This window comes from Manis pentadactyla, chromosome 6 (genome assembly GCF_030020395.1).
Source record: "Manis pentadactyla isolate mManPen7 chromosome 6, mManPen7.hap1, whole genome shotgun sequence".
In the NCBI taxonomy this organism is placed as follows: domain Eukaryota; kingdom Metazoa; phylum Chordata; class Mammalia; order Pholidota; family Manidae; genus Manis; species Manis pentadactyla.
In genome coordinates this window covers 64,713,211-64,733,437 of record NC_080024.1, presented here as the reverse complement: position 1 = coordinate 64,733,437, position 20,227 = coordinate 64,713,211, and the positions used below count along the sequence as shown (strand labels likewise).

General features: G+C 38.8%; 1 protein-coding gene across 4 annotated transcripts in view; it reads left to right on the top strand.

The window, feature by feature from the left end:
• DCAF17 (DDB1 and CUL4 associated factor 17) overlaps positions 1 to 15,730 on the top strand; it is a 72,973-nt gene extending 57,243 nt beyond the window's left edge. For all 4 annotated transcript variants that reach the window (XM_057503914.1, XM_036917798.2, XM_036917799.2 and 1 more), the window contains one exon: positions 315 to 15,730. In XM_057503914.1, coding sequence (XP_057359897.1) covers positions 315 to 464 — 150 coding nt within the window. In that variant the 3' untranslated portion in view covers positions 465 to 15,730. The remainder of the gene's footprint in view (positions 1 to 314) is intronic.
• The last annotated feature ends 4,497 nt before the right edge of the window (positions 15,731 to 20,227 follow it).

Below are 20,227 nucleotides of genomic sequence, written 5' to 3'. Positions count from 1 at the left end.
TGTTTTATTCATGTAGAACATGGGAGGTTTAGCAAGCTGTCCCCGGCTGCCCAGTGAATAGTAGTGATGTGGGCAGCAGGAGCCGCATGCGCACACTCCTCAGCCCAGGGCTCTTTCCATCACCGACATTTTGTATAATGCTTTTCTTGTAAGTAATCTGTGTATTCACAAATGGCATAAAACTATGTCTGGCAATATTTTGCCTCTAAGTGTATATTTGAAGATCCCTAGCTTAGGGGCCATGGCATTTTAGTGACAGTAGTGAATATGGTTAACTGAGAAGGAGATTCCATGTGACTGTGTTCTAATTACAGACATACAGCCATGAAGTCTATTTTGACAGAGACTTGGTGCTACACATAGAACAGAAACCCAGCAGGGTCTTCAGCTGCTATGTTTACCAGATGGTGTGTGACCCTGGGGAAGAAGAAGAAATCACAAACAGAAATTGTGAAAAAGAGTGAGATAATTTAAAATTTTGAGCTGTAACTTACAAGACTTTTAGCAACACTCTGTAGCAGCTATATCCAGTCCTCCTTTTTATTATCTGCATAGCAAGTTGTCCGTATTTTCCAGAAAAGGTCCTGTGTGGACTCCAAATGACTATAACTTCTTTTTTAAACTCTTGCTATACAAGGTGGTAAGGACTTTATTTTATGTAAAGATATTTTAGAATGACATCCCAAGAAGTCTGGCATTTTGGAGCTTTTGGCTCAGTGTTGATACAAATATGCAATGTTGGGGAACAGAGAAGACAGGTTAATCCCAGTTGCTGGGGAGAGGGTCATTAATGGAGGTCTTTAACATGGTTCTTAAAGGGTGGTTGTGGAGTTTTAGTTAGTAAGAACAGGAGGGAGAGATGAAAAGAAAGATACAAAAGATACAGAAATGAATCCTGTTCTCTATACCAGACTTTGCTTAAGGTTGAATAAGGAGATCTGTAATGTGAAAACATATTTTGGAGCCAAAAATGTGTCATCACAGTTTTTTTTTTTAATCTTATGTATGTTTTGTGTTTTGTATTTGTATATAGTAGCAGGAATTGGCTTTAGTTCCCAAATTATCTTTTCTTCTATGGTTCTGTTTTCTTGGTTTGATGTTCCTGTTGATTATTTGTCTGTCTTTCTTAGACTAATGTAAGATTCCAAGCCATATTCAGGTTAACTTTTTCCTGGCATGTAGCCTATTCAGCTTTTACTACATCTAAGAACATTGTGCTTATTTCACCATTCTGTTTATTTGATGAGCCTTCCAACTCTGCTTAGGCAATATTTTCATACATAAGCGATCAGGTAAAGGTATCCCAGGTCTCACCAGTTCTGCTCCCCGTAGAAGAGTAGATAAAGTCCCAGGAGCTCTTACTAGCTTGGAAACTGACTGATTAGCCAGAAAAAACCTTTTGGCTCTGTCTTACTGTGAAACAAGTATTTTTTCATCTTTGTTAAAACCGATCTGAATATGATCCTTAAACATAGATAATCATTCTTCAGAATGTTAAATAAAAGAACATAAGTAAAAGAAGAAAGTGTTTCTTTGTGCTTCCTGTCTGAGAAGTGCAGTTGCTTTCAATCCACATGTATAGCACATTTCTCTGATTCAAAAGTAAAAATAGAAGGGGAGAAAACAGCAGTAAAAATTATTGCTGATTCAAATTTAAGGTAAAAATATGGGATTTTAGCTTGCATGAGTTCCATTAAAATCCGAGTTTTTCCTTTGATTTTGGCTTGATGCCATATTAAGAATGATGTGAATTCTGCCCTGTTCTTCCTTTGAAGTTTGCAGATAAATTTCAAGCCTATTATGACCAACAGGGCTGAGAAAGGTGTTAGCTATTTAAAAAGTCAAGAAGTTAGTAGCAGAGTCCATAAATTTAAAAGACATAAAGGGAACAAACCTAAAACTGTCTTTTGAGCAATTGAAAATTACTAACGTTTAAGAATAAGGGAAAATATTTGTATGTAGGCTTAAAGTAGATCTTCTTGAATCTAATGCTATATATAATAACTATTTGAGAAAGTAGAAGTGATTACCTATAATAAGCAAGATGATAAATCTTCATATATTAAATTATAATACTTTTATATCTCCTAACTGAAAGATCCATTCTCATTTTATACATATTTAATAATTCTATTTAATATAATATTTGAGGCTTTCAGAGCATTTTAGAAACATGATTTTTATTAGAAAGCAGTTGAGTAGTTACAGTGTGCTAGATTTTGCCCCAAATTTCCAATTAGATGCTAGTTATAAACAATCCTGCCCAGTGAATTTATATCTTGAAAAACAAGTCCAGTAAGAATAAATAGATTTAAAATGCCAGAGAAAAAGAAAGAAACCAGTGTTGTATGGGTTTCAAAGCAGGTGCAGTGCTTTGTAAAAGCAGACAGCCTACTCTCCATTTCCAAGAGTGTTTAAAAAGAGGTTTCTCGCATTTCCTCTTCTCCTTTAAGTCATTGCCTTCTTTTGGTGAAATGAGAGAAAGGAACTCATCTACTCAGAAAGACAGCTTGGATGTCTGGCAGCTTTTTTGGTGGGGGTCAGGATGACTGGGTGGGCTACTTCTAGTCTAGATGTGAACTGACTGATTAGAAATTGCCAGGTGTCACCACTGCACTGCCAAAACCAAGCTAGACCAGGACCCAGATGCCGTGTAGGCCAGGCAAGGAATGCGCCTTGGGTGAAAAACAGCAGGAAGTCGTGGACAGTGTAACAGTAGGAGGGCTTTGCCCCATCAAAAAAGGGCAAGCTGCTACGACTTAGTTTCTGCCAATTGTAGCACTGTGTGGGAATGTGGGCTGTGGATTGCTGAATGTGAAAAAATACCAAAGATACAGAAGATAGCAAAGAATGTGGGCAATTTATAGGTAATACACATAACAGAAGACAATAGCAGCATGCTTCCCAAAAAAAGAATGGGTTTCCCAGTCCCCACAGTGGCGATGCTGCCATTCATTATGCCCCCCAAATGTGAGTCTGCCATTCTCTTGGGGTGGAGGGAAGTGGTGGTTAGTATCCTCCTGCCCCACCATAACCCTGTTCTTCACTTGACTGTCCTGGAGGCTTTAGTGGTGTGCCTGCATACTTAACAACTGCTAGTGACAAGCATAAAATATTATGGGAAATATTTCTGAGAGCTTAATGCAGAGCTGGGTGAAGCAGGGTAGCTTCTTTCACGAGGTGCAGATGTTAAGCTGATAACAGATGTATTTCTGTATTTCTGCTCCTTGATCTAATCTGTATTCTCACAGTATTGAGGCAGCAATATTACTGTTCTTTGACTTTCTAAAACATTTCTCACAATTCTGAGAGAAAACAAATCCTATCATAGTTGCTAGTTTAACTACCTACTGAGGAGATGATACTGTTCTATCTAAACAAATTAAGGTACTCCACATTCTTCCACCACTTGAATGTCCTGTTTCTTGTACTTTTAAAAATGATAACTTGTATTTATTGAGTACTTTCTGCCAGTCACTGTGATATGTATAAAATGAATTGCCTCACTTAACATTTAAAATAAATATGTAAAGTATGAATTGCTGTTATCCTGCTACATCTTACAAATGAGGACCGTGAGGCCTATAGAAGTTAATTTGTCCAAGGTCCTACAACTAATAAGTGTGGAGATGGGAAACACATCCAGCTGTGTTTGACACAAACTTAATGCTAAATTTCCTCCAAAGCTCTCAAGAAGCAAAGGATTTGTTTTATCTCATGTATAGCATACTGATAATAATAATATTGGGGAGATAGGAAAATGCTTAATAAGTGTTTTTTTAATAATGATATCCAAATTTTAGACAAAGTTTGAATGTGCTATAGTTAGCCTATTCACATATATACCTTCACATAAAAGATGGTTCTTTATTCATTTGTTAAAAGTCATTTTTTAAGAAGATACAAAAAATGGTACTCTCAGGCTATTTGTGGTGTTAATAAAAACCAGTATTAGTAATTACTCTTACTGTAAGTTGGCTTCCTTTTCAATAATTTTTATATTTTCCTACCTTTCTTACAATGTTTAGATATATCATTTACTTTTTTCCATTTTCCTGTTGATGGACACTGGAATGTTTCCACTTTTCTTCCCCACTGTTACGAAATTTGAAAATTTCAGGCTTAATTTCTGGCCCCTGTGTTACCAAAGAACCTCTCTTAGAATAATTTATTTCAGGCAAGGATAGTAGAAAGGTAAGACCAACTGATGACTTTTCTCCATCCTTTTATTATTAAAAATTTCAAACAGCAAACTACAGCAAGGTTTATGGAATTTTACAGTAAATACACAAATACCAGCCACATGACTTCTACATTTCACTCTACATGTTTCATTACTTAGCTATCCATGTTACTTTTGTGATGCATTTCTAAATAAATTGCAGACATCAGTGTAATTCTCCCTAATACTTCAGCATGCATATCATTGAGTAGAATTTAATATTGTTTAGCTTTAAAATTTTTAAATGTGCGCTTATATGCAGTGAAATGCACAAATGTTAAATACAAATTTGCTGGGTTTTTGCAAACACATACACCCATGTAGCCCTTCCCAAAATTTAGAACATTGCAGTCATCCCAGAAAGTTTCCTCATGCCCCTTCCCAGTCAGTCCCCACCCCACCTCTCAGGTATAACTACTGTTCTGTTTGCCTCACAGTTAAAATTGCCATTCAAAAACTTCATATAAATGAAATCATGCAAAGCACAATGCTTTTTTACTCAGCATGTTTCCGAGATTAATTCATGTTGCATGTACCCATGGTTCATTCCCCTTTATTGCTGAGTATTCTTTTGTATGAATATGTCATAGTTGGCTTTTTTCCATTTTCCTGTTGATGGGCACTGGAATGTCTCCACTTTTCTTCCTCAGTGTTATGAAATAAAACTGCTGTGAACATTCCTGTATACATTTTTTTGGTGAGCATGTGTCTTTATTCCTCTTGTAAACATCCAAGGATGGAATTGTTGGGTCCTAGGGTATGTTTAGTTTAATAAGAAACTGCCAGACCTTTATTCTAAAGCATTGTACCATTTTACATGCCTGCAGCAATGTATGAAACTTCCAGTTGCTCCATATTTCTTCCAACGTTTGTGGTGGTTTGCCTTTTTTATCTTATCATTTATGGAGGGTATATAGTCATTTCTAGTTGATATTTAGATTGTTTCTACTTGTGTCTAGCAGCCCTCTTGTCAGGTCCAGACCTTTATCCTTTTTAACACCACCTTCCTCCAGGAATTGCTGAAACATTCTTTCTTTGTGACAGTAAATGTAACTGAAAACTCAGCTAGAGTTATTCTTTCTCAAACATGGGATACATTGCTCACCGAGGAACCCTGTTTCCTTTAATGGAGAATAACAGTATAGAGCAAACCTGGGTTGCCAGCGGCACACATTGGACTGTTCCACATGCCTACTGGAGCAGGGTAAGATGGCACCAGAGAAGAGGCTCCATCAAATGTTGTAATAAAAGCAGAAAGTGACCTTTTGTTTTCAAGGTTATGCGGTCATATTATTTATAAATCAGATGAATTACTGGTCTAAAATGAAAGCATATTAGTATTAACAAGCTTTCTCTTTTCTCTGATAACTGTTGGATTTAGTGTGGTTTTAGTTTCTATTCCCTTATTAACTAATGATGGCAAGCACATTTTCATGTGTTTATACGCCATGTGTAAATTTAAAATTTTCTTAACATTTTTATTAAGGTACAAAGGCCATACAATAAACTGCACATATTTAAAGTGTACAATTGATAACTTTTGACATGTATACACCTATAAAACCATCACAAAATAATGCATCCATCACCCAATAAAGTCTCCTCTTGCTCCTTTGTAATCCCTCCCTTCCTGCCTCTCCTGCCTTTCTAAGGCAACCATTAATCTGTTTCTGTCACTTCAAATACATTTACACTTTCTAAGCTTCCTCTCCCCATTTTAGCTCAATTGTATATAAATCAAACCACACAGTAAGTATTCTTTTTTCTTTTTTTCCTGGCTTCTTTCACTGATGATAGTATTTTGAGATCCATCTGGATTGCATACATCCTACTTAATTCTTTTTTATTGCTGGGTAGTACTCCATGGTACGTGTGTAACCACAGTTTGTTCATACATTTACTTGTTGCTGTATATTTGGGTTGTTTCCATTTTTTGGTTACTACAAATAAAACTACTATGAACATATGGTACAAATTCTTTGTACAGACATATGCTTTATTTCTTTTGAGTAAATACCAAGGAGAGAATGGCTGTGTCATATATTATGTATATGCTTAACTTTGTAAGGAGCTTGCAAACTGTTTTGCCAAAACGGCCATGCCATTTTATATTCCTGTCATCAATATATGAGAGTTTCAATTGCTCATACCACACTTGATATGGTCAGTCTTTTTAATTAGTTTAGATTTTATATGTAGATCTATAATCCAATTTTTGTATATGATGCAAGTATGAATCAAAGTTCTTTTTTTTGCATGTGGATATCCAGTACTTAGAGGATAGTTCTCAGTGTTTCACTGCTAAGTGTGGTATTAACTGTAGGTTGTTCATAGTGACGTTTTCTCAGTTTGAGGAAGTTCCCTTCTGCTCCTAGCACTCTGAGTTTTATTGGATGTAGCATCTGGAGTCTGTCGGTTGCTTTTTCTGCATCTATTGAGATGATCATATGGATTTTCTATTTTAGTCTGTATGGTAAGTTACATGGATTGATTTTTAAATGTAAAACCAATCTTGAATTCTTGGGATAAATCCATCTGAGACCTCTAAATTTCTAACCATATTTTGACTCAATTTTTGCAGTTCTGTATTTTCGCATTGTGCCATTTCCACAATAATGAATTCATACCATCATATTTGTGCTGTGGTACATGTTAATTGTTTCTCATTACATTTAGGTGACTTTCTGCCTTTACAAATAATTACCAGACTTTTTTTTGGCCCTTTGCCAGAGGTTTCATTCTCATGTGAACAAAATTTAACAAGTTAGGATTTATAATCTTGGAGAAGCCTTGGGCACATTGCCAGCCTCTCCCCATCTCATCTCAGTCCAGAAAGTTCATTAACTAAATAAAATTGTATCTGAAGTAAAAAAGTCAATACCTGTCTGAGCCCAGTTAATGCTTTGAACCCATTTTAGTTGAATATACATTAAAACCTTGGACCACCACAGAAACTTACAGTTAATTAAACTCAGAAAGATAAAATCAGTGAATGGATTCATACTGAGGACACTCCACCTGCTCAGGCAATATGCATCCATAAATTGATCTTTCAAATGAAATTTTCAAAAGGAAATAATTTGCCAATAAGTCCTTTACCAATTCTTTTACTAATAAAAGTTTTATGGCTCCATTAAATCTTTTTTATTTCTTCTTAGACGGTCATCTGCTAAAGTAGACAATTATTTCTGAATTCTTCTGTTTTAAACACTTTTTCATTGAAGGTCACATGCTCCTAGGGAATAGTTTTTCAAGCTTTATCTGTAAGAGCAACAAGATTTGTTATAGCGTGCTGAAAGAATTACAGTTCAAAAGTCATTCTAATGCTTAATTTTCTTGTCTATAATCTGTCTTTCTGTCTTTAGAGAGCAAATCCAAGGAGAGTTAAAGATTTCCCAGCTCCACCCCTCCCACATCTAAAACCTCAGTTATTACACAGTATCTCCTAGAAGATGGGCTGACTGATGCTGTATCGTGAACTTGTAGTCCTTCAGCCCACTCCCACATCTTATGTAACATCCCAAGTGTCTCATTCCCAGAGTTGGTCTTGGTCTTCCTTACCAGCTGGACTTGTGACCCAGTGGTTTCTATTTCAATTTCTTCCAGAAAGTCTTGGATACCTCTCCCACTTTGACTAGAGTTAGGCTGATCATATGATTTATTGTCCAAATGTAGACACTTGAGAGTGAAGGGAAACATTACTAATCACTATGCCTAGACACCAGGCATAAACCAAGCCTCTTCTAAGCATGGTCACCCTACTTAAAGCTAATACAAGTAACCAGGAAATTATTCATCTGTCCATTTACATGCTGTAATTTCAATATGGTGCGCCAGACTTCACATAATCAAGGAGATACACTCTAGGAAAACAGTTTCTCATTTACATTCACAAACTACTTATTTACACTCCCCTGTGCCAACAGTAGTCCTATTCCTGTGCTGGTATTCTAGTGTCTTTTCTCCTGCAATTTACCTGTGTCTTCCTCAAATCAACCTAGCCATTTTAAGGTCTGGGGTCTTTGTGTCAGGCTCACAGTCTGTGTCATCAAATAGCAAAGTGATGAGAATGACGGAAAGACACCAACAGAGGACAGGAAAGCTGTGAAGAAAAGTGTGTGAACCTTTACAGAGATGATCCCCAAAATGCAGGGACCACACAGCATGCTGGAATTACAGGCTTTAAAAGTTCTTACAGTGATGTACAGCTGATGATGATATCACTTAATCCAGGGTGAGGCTCCTCCAGCCATGAGCTGCCCCATTTTGCCGTGTCACAGGGAATTTTGGACTTCCCTGCTCTGTGCTTCCTGTTAACCACATACAGCAAGTACAAAGCAATCCCAGCATATCCCTCAGTTTTTACTGTGTGATCAGGTAAAGTGAAGATCAATCTGCTAGGTTTAACGTTCCTCAGCAGGCCCAGACTTCATACATGTCGGGAGTCCATTTCTACATAAGTCCAATGTTGCCAGGTCTTACAATGTTTTTAAGTGATAGAAACCTTTATGTTAAATGTTCCAATTTTTAAATGATGTCCCTCAATTCTGATTTTAAAACTACATAAGGCATACAAAATTAATCTGCAGGCTCATGACAGCTGTCCAGCATAGTCGTGAGTGTACCTACCGAGGGCCAATTGTGTTCACTTCTAAACCTTGTTTTGCTAGTTATGTGTGTTATTGTAATTATTTGTTTATTAAATAATCCATTAAATGTATTAAAAGGAAAAGTTTGCTTTTTCTATTAAAAAGATTAAATGCTTTGAAAAGACTTTTAAAATCAGGTCACTAAGAATTTCTGTGAAAGATGGAGATGACTTAGCCTGGGTTCTCCCCATAATAAGCCTGAAGCAAAAGCTTGTGTGCTACTTCTTTGGTAATGAGTGAAATCTCGGCAGGAATGAGTGGGAGGAGGAAGGAGCAGACCCAGAAGGAAACCCAGTGTGAGGACACCGTGTTTAGCTGAGCGCCACTAAGTGCAGAGAAATGCCTCAACTCATGGACCAGCCTCTGGAAAGTGACGCACACTGTGCCTCAGGGTAGTATGTGAAGGCCAGGTTAGAGAGAAAGGGGGAAGAATTTGTCTTCCAGCTCCTATCTGCCACTCTTCAAAGGCTCACCCCCAGGACATAACTCCTCTGAATTTCCAAATTGCCCAAGCCGGAATTCACCTGATAGCAAATAGGCAGGAAGCAGGGGGAACTCAGCAATTTGATAAGAATGAGGTGCTGTTAGGCAGGTTGTCCTGGTGTGACTTGCAGAGTTCACACAGAGTAGTGTTGGTAGCAGTGCTGGAAGAGGAGAGGGGTGAGGCCAAGAGAATCTGAATTTGTGCATGGTGTCTGCTAAAAGGGCACATTGAAAAAAATTGGAAGGTTTCTGGACTCATTTCTTGTGTGTTTGAGTCTTGTCTGCTTAAAAAAATACCAGTTCTATAAATTATATATGCAGTGAGTGTGTTTTCTGCCAGGAAGATGGCAGAGAACACCAATCAGCAAACTTAAATCTAAAGAAAAGGCCTTGGACAAAATGTCGATTATATTATTAATTAGTCACAGGGATGAAAGTACAGCACAGAGAATATAGGCAATAGTGCTTGCTGTGTTGACAGATAACTATATTAATTGGGTGAGCATTTGATAATGTAGATAACTGTCAAATCACTGTGAACATGTGAAACCAATATAATATTTATATCAACTTTACTTCAGTTAAAAATGTTAAAAATAGAAATGCCATGGCCTCATATCAAAATAGTTAAATGAATGTGCCTGTTTATGTTTTAAGCTGGAATAAAATCTTTACAGGTTGTATGTATTTTTATACAATGATTTCCTTATTAACTTTACAAATTAACTGACCAACCTTCCTTAGTAATGTCAGATAGTACAGCTTCTTTATATTTTCTAAAAGATTAAGCCTCACTGAATTATTTCATAGTTCTTTGATGTTAGTAGTTGGGGGATATTGATTTTTTTGTAACAGCTTTATTGGGCTATAATTCACATACCATAAAATTCACCCTTTTTGTAAAGTGTACAATTCAGTGATTTTTAGTTTAGTCACAAAGTTGTGCAACCATTCCCACCATCTAAGTCTAGAACATTTTCATCACCGCAAAGAGAAACCCTGTACCCATTAGCAATCAGTTCCATTTCCCTTCCTCCCAGTCCCTGGCAACCTCTAATCTTTCTGTATCTGTGGATTTGTCTCTTCTGGACATTTCATATAAATATATAAATGGTATCATGCAAAATGAGGTCTTTTGTGTCTGGCTTCCTTTACTCAGCATAATGTTTTCAAACCTTCATCCATGCTGTAGCATCCATTCCTTTTTATGGCCAAGTAATTTTCCATTACATAAATGTAACACACTTTGTTTATCCATTCATCTGTAGATGAACATTTTTTAACTGTTACCAATAATGCTGCTATAACCATTTGTGTCCATGTGTTTGTGTAGATACATGTTTCAATTCCCCTGATAAATATCTAGGAGTGGTGTCACTGGCTCATATGGTAGCTCTATGTTTAGCTTTCTGAGGAACTTCCAGACTTACACAGCACCATTATTCATTCCCAACAGCAATGTAAGAGAGGTCCAATTCCTCTACATTCTTGGCAACACTTCTTATTTTCTGTTTTTTACTTTAGCAATCCTAGTGGGTTTGAAGTAGTATTTTGTTGTGGTTTTGATTTTTATTTCCCTAATGAGTAATGATGTGAGCATCTTTTCATGTGCTTATTAGCCATTTGTTTGTTTTCTCTGGAGAGATATCTACTCAGATCCTTTAACGATTTTAAAGGGATTGTCTTTTTATTGTTATCAAACTTCTTTATATATTCTGGATACAAGTCCCTTACCAGAACGTGATTTACAATATTTTCTTTCATTCTGTCAGTTGTCTTTTCTCTTTCTTGATGGTGCCCTAAAGCACAAAAGTTTTTAATTCTGATGAAATCCAGTTTATCTATTTTCTCTTTTGTTGCTTGTACTCTTGATGTCCTGGCTGAGAAACAATTGCCTAATCTAGGGTTGTGAAGATTTACTCCTATGTTTTCTTCTAAGTAAACACATTTAAGTTGGTTATTTTAATCTGTAATCTTGGAATGAATGGGATTTAATGTTAACACTACTTACTTTTTACTCTTTATTCCTCCTTCAGTTACCCAAGAAAACAAATAGTAGCTTGAGTCTAAGTTTATTCACAAATGTAAGGCTGTGGTCTTCCCTTGAAGGGGTGAGCATGAGGGTTTTAAAGGGATGTTTCTGGGAAGTAATTGTTGATGAGAGAAAACAGGTGCCAGCTACTAGCCTCACTTACAGCTAGATTAATAAGGTTTCATCTTCTTAGAGGCAGTGTGGGGGAAACACAAAGGTACTGCCAACATACCAGTCCGGGCCCAGTGACAGTGGAGTTATCTGTCCCAGAATTTTTAAGTCTGTTGCCCCAAAGTTCGTGTAAATGTGATTTTCACAGGTGCCTACAGTACCCATTCCATGACGCAGTGAAACCTGTTATTTTATAAATATTGACTCTAATAGGTGACAGGTTTTTTAAAAATAAAGATTGACCCTAAATAGTGACTGTCTTATAAGCTTGTGTGAATTTCTGAGCAATTAACCTTTTCTGTCTCAGACTCTTATCTTAGAATTTTGACAATGTGCTATGATAAATACCTATTACCCATTTTGAACTTAGTAGACTACCCAGAAGTCTTTTGAGTCATTGCAGGGTTGGGCCTACTAATACTATTAAAACATTTAGACACAGTAACCTCTGTTGCTATCTCCTAAGTTTGATAATTGAACTCATTAGGTGCTTTATCTACAAAGAAAAGCATTGTTAATTTTGCTTTTAATAGCATCAGAATAAAGCAAGATGCATTTTAATAACTGTTGATAACTACTGGAAGAAATGTATGTTAGGCAAGGAAGTACAGCTAGTAATAAAATGTCCCTGTCAGTGAATACTGTGATTACCTATAATTACATACAGATTAATGAAATAAGACTGTTTTCATGTCTGCTGATGTTAACCTGAAATTCTGATGAGTGAGAAATCCTGTATTTTTGTGGACTCAGAAGTGTATAGTCATGACAGTCTTTCTGTAAACAATGTCATTTGGGGTATAGTACTATAGGTAGTGTTTTTAATACCTAGGCTATGTACTCATTTTTGAGGTTTTGGAAATACATTGGTGACTCAGGGGAATCAACGAATTTATCAGGAGGGAGGAAAATTTGCAAAACATATTTTTAGCGAAACAGTCCAGACTCATGAAGAACTATGAGGAAGAGGGAGACATCCTGAAAGCTGTAGGGATCCATGGTGGTAGAAACCCTACCTGTGAATCACAGCTCTTTGGCCTCATGGTCCTTATCACAAAGGAAGGAACTTAGTTTGAAATGGTTTCTAATAGTCTTTCCCAAGTTTGGTCTCTTTTCCAAGAATGGGGCTAGATCTCTTCAAAGAACCAAGTTATCAAGAGCCACCATGTCTCAGGGGCCCGTACGTGTGCGGTAATGGGGTCCCTTACAGTTCCACTGCAGGCACAAAATTCAAAGTGTTCAAAAGTGAAAAGTCAGCCTTTCTCTCACCCACCTTTCTGGGGGTTTCTGGACTCTCTGATCCTTATCATTTATACTTAGAGCTACAGTATACCTGGAATTGATATTTGTTTATGGTATTTGGGATATTTGAGATGGAAGCTTATTCTTTTTTCCTTTTTCCATAAAAGAAAATATCTAATTAATCCAGCATCGTAAGTGCCACCTTTGCAGTGACATCTTTTATCATGAATCAGGTATCTATATATGGACTCTACGTTCCATGGTTTATACGTCAATATTTTCAACAATATCACACTGCAATAATTACTATAGATATATAATATGCCTTAATATCCAGTAGAGTATGTCCTCACACAATTTTTTTCCTCAGGAGTGAAAAAAAAACCCCGTTATTCTTGACCCTTGACATATTCTTTGCCCTTACACTTTAGAATCCATTTGTCAATTCCACAAAAATTAACTCACTTTAATTTTGATTGAGATTACATTAACTCTATAGATAAACCTAAAGAGAAATGACATTTTTACAATACAATTTTGTCTTCTCATACACTTAATGTAGTATATCCTTCCATTTATTTATGTCATTTTCAACTTCTCTAAAAATGTTTTTAGGTTTTCTGTATAGAGGTATCACACATCTTTCTTCAAATGTATTTCTAGGTAGCTGATATGTTTTGATGTTACTGTAAATGGTGTCTTTTTAAAATTTCATTTTTTAATAGTTTGATGCTCAACTATGGAAATTCCATTGATTTTTTGCATACTAATCTTTACCTTGTAAATTTGTTACGTTCATCTAATAATTCTAATATTACTCTGTAGATTTTATTTTCTAATGTGAAGAATTCAATTTTATTATTTCCTCTATTTCATACTGTTATTTATTTTTCTTACCTTATTTTATTGTCTAAGTCCTGCAGTACATTCAGTTGTCAGAGTAAACACTGTTAACATTTCATTAAGTACTATGTTTCCTGTAGTTTTTTTCCCATAAATAAGCCTTAACAAGTTAAAGAAATTTTCTTCTGTCCCTTCTTTGCTAAGAATGGTTTTTTTAATGACTATGTGTAGGATTTTATCAATTTTTACATCTATTAATATAATCATGAGTTTTCTCATTTCTGTTTATGTGGTGAATAAAATTGATTTTTGTATTCTAAAAGAGCCATGTATTCCTGAAATAAACCCAAGTTGGTGGTGATGTATCCTTTTATATTTTGCTGGATTGTTTGATTTTAATCTAAGTAGGTTATATTAATTTGCAGTAATCCCGTGTTTTTGATGCAATAATTAGAAAATAGAATGGATAAATTACAAAATTACATTTGTAAAGATGTCACAGAGTTGTAGAACAAGGAAGAAGAGGTAAACTAAAATTCCAGAACAGTAAGATCTCTTCCTAGATAAGCTAATGACTTTCATGGTTTAATTTCCCTGGTGGTCTTGATTTTAGACAGAGAGAGTCTTCTAGAAGAAAAAGAAGTCAGCAGAATCTTTGAAAGTCACACAGGACTGATGTAACCTACTAGACATTTGAAGAGAACAAATGCAAGGCTCTTTCCCCATGAGATATTTCCTGAGTTTTAGGGTGACGCATGAGGCAGGGAACTGGGCCAGAAAGGCAGATTATAATCTCCCATTGTTTTGTGGTGCTTAGGTGAAAAAAATCCTATGGGGAAAGGAGTTTTTCACAAATTCAGTATCAGCCTCAGTTTGCTAGGGCTGCCATAACGAACTATCACAGACTGAGTAGCCTAAATACAAAAGTTTTTTTTCTCACAATTCTGGGAGATTGAAGTCCAAGGTCAAGGTGTCCGCAGGGCCAGTTTCCTCTGAGGTCTCTCCTTGGTTTGTGGATGGTGATCTTCTACCCTGTGTCTTCACGTGGTCTTCCCTCTCTGCCTGTCTGTGTCCCAATCCCCTCTTCTAAGGAAACCAGTCATGCTGGATTAGGGCCTACCCCGGTGAACTCATTTTATTTAACTTTATTATTTCTTTAAAGACCCTACCTCCAAAACAGTCACCTTCTGAGTTACTTGGGATTAGGACTTCAACATATGAATTTGGGGAGAGGGTACATTTCAGCCCATAACAATGGGGTTGGAGGCTAAAGAGCTAAGTTCAAACCTCTGAAGGAAAGAACTGAAGGCTTTCAGTACTTAGAAAATGGAAACTTTACAAACTCTCAATTAAAAGCCCTGACCCAACTCAATCACTAATTGGACTGAGGTAATCTGTTGCTCAGTCTGTCTGGCTAACTGAGGAAAGGTGCACCCCTCAGTAATGCTAGATGCCATCTAGAGCCTTCCTCTTGTACACGTAAGTTCTGCTATATAATAAAAGATTACCAGACAAAGTAAAGAACAGGAAAAAATTACTGATGACCAAGAAAAAATACCGGTAATAGAAGCAAACCTTCCTTTCATTGAGAAGGCTTTAACTTACAGATTCACTTTATTAAGGGTTATTGGATTGCTCTAGTTTTTCTTCTTGTGTCAGCTTTGGAGAATTGGGTCTTGCTTGAAATTTCACCCAATTTTTCAGAATTATAAAGTTGTTTATAATATCCTTTGTGATCTTTTAATATCTAACGCATTAGTAATAATGGTAAGCAGATGTAAAGTACCCGAAAGTTCAGTTCACAGCTGGTCCAGGCTGTGGTAATGTGAGGTATTTAATCTTTCCCTTGATCAGTCTCACAGGAAGTTTATTTGTTCATTAACTTTGTTCAAAGAACTATCTCCTGGCTGTGTTGATTTTCTCCATCATGTGTATGTTCTTATTGCATGACTTTCTGCTTTTATCTTTATTTTTCCCTTTTTTTCACTTTCTTGGATTTTCTTTCTGCTATTTTTCTAGTTTTGTGAGATAGCTATTTAGATCATTCATGTTTCAGTCTTCTTTCCTAATATATGCACTATATATGCTACAGTTTTCTCTAAGTATGGCTTTTACTGCATCTCATAAGTTGTGACAGGTTGTATTTTCAAAATTTATCAGCTTAAAATATTTTCTAATATCCTTAATGGTTTCTTGTTTGAACAATGGACTATTTAGAAATATGTTTCTTAATATACACATGTGTGAAATTTCTACTTATAATTTTGTTTCATGTTTCTAGCTTGACCTGTGGTCAGAGAATATACTCAATGTCATTCAATTCTTTGAAATTTTTGAGACTTGTTTTGCTGTACCACAGAGTCCAAAATGCTGGACCGCTTTTTTCATGTGTATACTTTACCCCTGAATGTGCTTGTTCATTCTTGGCACTCTCTAGTAGCTTGTTTATCTTAGTGGTGGTTTCCTTATTTCCATTTTAAAAAAATTAATTAATGAAATATAACATGCATCCTGGAAAAAGCATAATTCAGAAAATAGCCACAAAACAAACAAACCTGCAATCCATCCTCCAGGTCAAGAAACAGAATATTATTAGCACCTTAGAAGCCACATGTCTATGCCTTCTGTTGTTAGGCAATCCAATCCTGCGAGATCTCCCTGCACACTTGGTGAGACCTCAACCCAAAGAGGGTTCATAACTCTGACGGAGAAAGAATTCACAAACAGGTCAAACAAGTGTAGGTAAGGAAGGAATCCATTAAAGCAAGAGTAGCGAGAATGCAGCAGGTGTGCAGGCAGCAGAGAGCAGGTAGCATAGGGAGGAAAGGGAAGCTCTGCATAGGGAAAATCCCGTGCCAACTCCTAAAGCCAGGGTCACCTGACATCCAATTTCTGCTTGAATCTGCACAGCATGGGAACTAAGCCCCTGCCACCCCAGAATTTCGGGGAGCTGCAGCAAACACTGAAGTAACCATTGGACTACATCAGAGCAGGCTTTCCTTCTAGCCAGCACACCTGGGCCAATGTGTCTGCATCATTCCCCGGGGATGCCAAAGGCAAATGGCCAGTCACATGATATATGGTAACAGTCTTAGTCTGACTAAAGGCCCATAGGTCTTGCCACAACTCTTGTCCCCAAAGGGGCCTGTGACCAACCATCCAGTTGGCATGATACCATGTAGGTAGCCACAGGGTCAAGCCCCGAGAGATGGCCCAGCTGTCAGTGCAGACAACTATAGGGGAGGGCTCCTGGGTGATCACGAGCCATACTGCCCACAACTCAGTCCATTGGCTGCTCTTCCCCTCTCCATCCTCCATCCACATTGTCTCGGTCTTAGGATGGAAAGACACAGCCCTCCACTTCAGGGGCTGCCCACAACTGGAGCTGTCTCTATACCAAGCATCTTCAGGTATAGGGGCTTCTTTTCCCTCCTGATAAGGACTCTCAGCTACTAATGGTTCTAAAGTAAGTTCTTCCTGCTTTTCACTAGTATGTCACTGGCCCCAGTAAGCATTGGAGTTCTACACTTAAGGGGCTGTGGGAGAGGGTGCTACGCTGCTGTAAGTATACACTCCATTTGGCCAGTGTAGGAACCAGTCACTCCGTGGTCTTTGGGTCCAGTCTGGCACCATGCATGTCCCCCTGCAATGGGATAGGTGGTTATTACCTTGGTCAGAGCTGTTCTGGTGATTGGCTCTGTAGCCAGCAAGGCATGGTACACAGCAACCATTTGCTTCTCTATCAGGGTGTACCAGACCTCTGCTGTTTTCCAGAGTTGCAACCAGAATCCAATAGTTTGGCATGTCTGTTCAAGCTGCTGTCAGAGCCCCACCCATAACCATCTTTAGTTTCATGAACATCTAGCTCACAGGGCCTTGATGAGTCCATTAAACTCAAGGCCTGCATGGTTTTGACTGCTTGCTTAGCAGGCATAAAGGCAGATGCACATGTTTCATCCCAGTCCCACCTGATGCCCTTTCATACCAACCAGTAAAAGGGCCTCAAAATTTGTGCCAAGTACAGGATAAACACTCTTCAGTAGCCCAAAAGACCCCAAAACTCTTGTAATACTGCCTCAGTTGTAGGGGTAGGGAATGCCTGGACATTATCTATGACTGCTTCAGGAATAACATTAGTTTTATCCGACCAGACAACCTCCAAGAACTTTACTGACAAACCAGGTCCCTGAACCTTGGTGCTGTTCACAGCCCATCCTTTCTCCTGTAGATGTTACAGCAGCCTAGGAACTGCCCCTTCTAAGTCTGTAAGAGAATCTAACATGAGCATAATATCACGAATGTAGTGATACAGCCACACCATTTCTGGTTTCTTCCATATGACCAAGTCCTGGGCTACAAGTCCGTGACAGATGGTGGGACTGTGGAGGTATCCCTGTGGAAGGACAGTGAACATCCACTGCCGGCCTTCCCATGTGAAGGCAATCTGTTCCTGACTTTCATGTGCTATGTCAATAGAAAAGAAAGCATTAGCAAGGTCCACAACATAATGATACACTCCTAGTTCATGACAGGGTGTCCATAAGGGCTGCTATAGAGGGTACAGCAGTATGCACAGGGGGTGTGAAATTATTCAATTCCCTGTAATCTGTAGTCATATGCCAGGAGCCATCTGGCTTTTTCACTGGCCACACCAGGGAATTAAAAAGACTATGAGTGGGCTTTATGATGCCCACCTCCTCCAACTCCTGTAGAGTTTCTCCAATTTCCTTGTGCCCTCCAGGCAATTTATACTGCTTAATTTTTGTCACCTGCTGAAGTACAGGCAGAGCTACAGGTAGGTGCTTATCATGTCCCCTCAGAACTGCCTTTACCACATGTACCCTCAGTCTGAACTCACCTGCAGTGGTCTGTAACCACAGGCTCTACAGGATATCGACCCCCAAAATATATTCCAGGATGGGAGAAATGTACACAGTGTACTCCTTTGTGGGTAAACACCCTATCTCCAATGGGATTTGGGCTTTCTTCACTCTAATTGCCTTAACGCCATAGCCACCAATCACAGCACGGGCCCTGGGAAAATGCTCAGGGTTGCCATAAATCAGAGAACACTCAGCCCCTGTGTCTACTAGTGCCAGGACACATTGTACATCCATGGGGGATAAAAGAATTTATAATTCTACATGTGGTCTCTGGTCCCCAGCATGGCCCCCAAGGTGGGGGCCTTGACCCCCACCTCAGTCAAACTGCAATGCCCAATTGTCATCCTGTGGGTGTGAGGGCCTGAGTACTGTCCCCCAGGAAGTCTTGCAGGGGCACAGGCTGGACATGGGGCTTTGACTCTGGCTTTCATGTCCTGGGCCTCAGTGGCTGCCACTGCTGCTGTGGCTCTAATTGGTGCCACGGTTCTAACAATATTCTATTGGGCTGCCCATCAAGATTTTCTTCCACTTCCCTGACCTTTATCAAATCAACCCACATCTGGGTCCTTGAGACCTTCACGGGGCCCTTTGCACCTCTCCTTTCAGTCGTAGCCCATACTTCCTTCCATGCTCTTATTGTCTCAACCTCCCCCAGATCTGCTAAAGTACGAGTAGCCTCACTTATGGGTTGTCCTATATTGGGCACAAGAATAGTCACTAGGGACCCAAAGAGAGAATGGCTAGCTGTATGGAGCATCAGATTTCTTATTCCTACAGTGAACAACAACTCATCAGGGCCCTGGGGGTCCATATTATAGATGGCGTTTTTCATGCCCAGCTCCCATACACCTGCTGGAGCTCTGCATATGTTTTCCAGCTAGTGGGTAAGTATGGAAAATCACTCTGATTAAGCCAAACTACCCTGATGGCTGCTGTCAGCCAATCCAGAAGCACCTGATTCCCTGAGGTATAATGGGCACTTTGCAACCACTGCAGGAGGGAAGGGTGAGTCATAAGGGAAGCCAGTCTACCCATTGCAGAACCCAACATAACAATGTTTTCCACCCCCATATCCGAGAGATGCAAAAGCCATATAGGCAGAGGTTCTGATGGATTGTGCTGAAACTGGGTGCTCATGTCCACCAGCTCATCCTGGGTATAGGGGCAAAGCATGGAGTGCTCCACAACCTGGGGAGTGAGCACCTCCTCCCCCTGAGGAGCCCACTGTTGTGTTTTTACTTTCTTAATTACAACTGAGTGGGCCTTTAATACAGGAGGGGCTGGTGCCTTGGGCGGCGGCCTTGGCAACAGTCCTGACCTCCGCTCACCCCTTCGTCCTCCCCCAACATCTCTACCATCTCTGGGGCTGAAGGCACCGCTCTTCCATCCCTCTCCCCCACGGCCTCCTGCAACATAGATTTTCCTGCTGCCTCCTCCCTCGCTGCTAATGGATCTTCCAGGAGCATGACCTGTCTTCTCAATAACTGTCTCTCTTTCTTAAGGGCATCCCATAGGTCATCACCTAGCTCTTCCAGGAGACACTGAAGTGTGTCTCTCTCCTGCTGACGTCTCTCTTTCTCCTTGATAACCCTTTCTACTATCTTGAGAAACAAACATCCCACGATCCCGGCTGCTACACAGCCATTCAGGGCCTCTAAGCGCTCTTCTGTCTCATGGAGGGCTAATTTTCTACAGTTTCCAG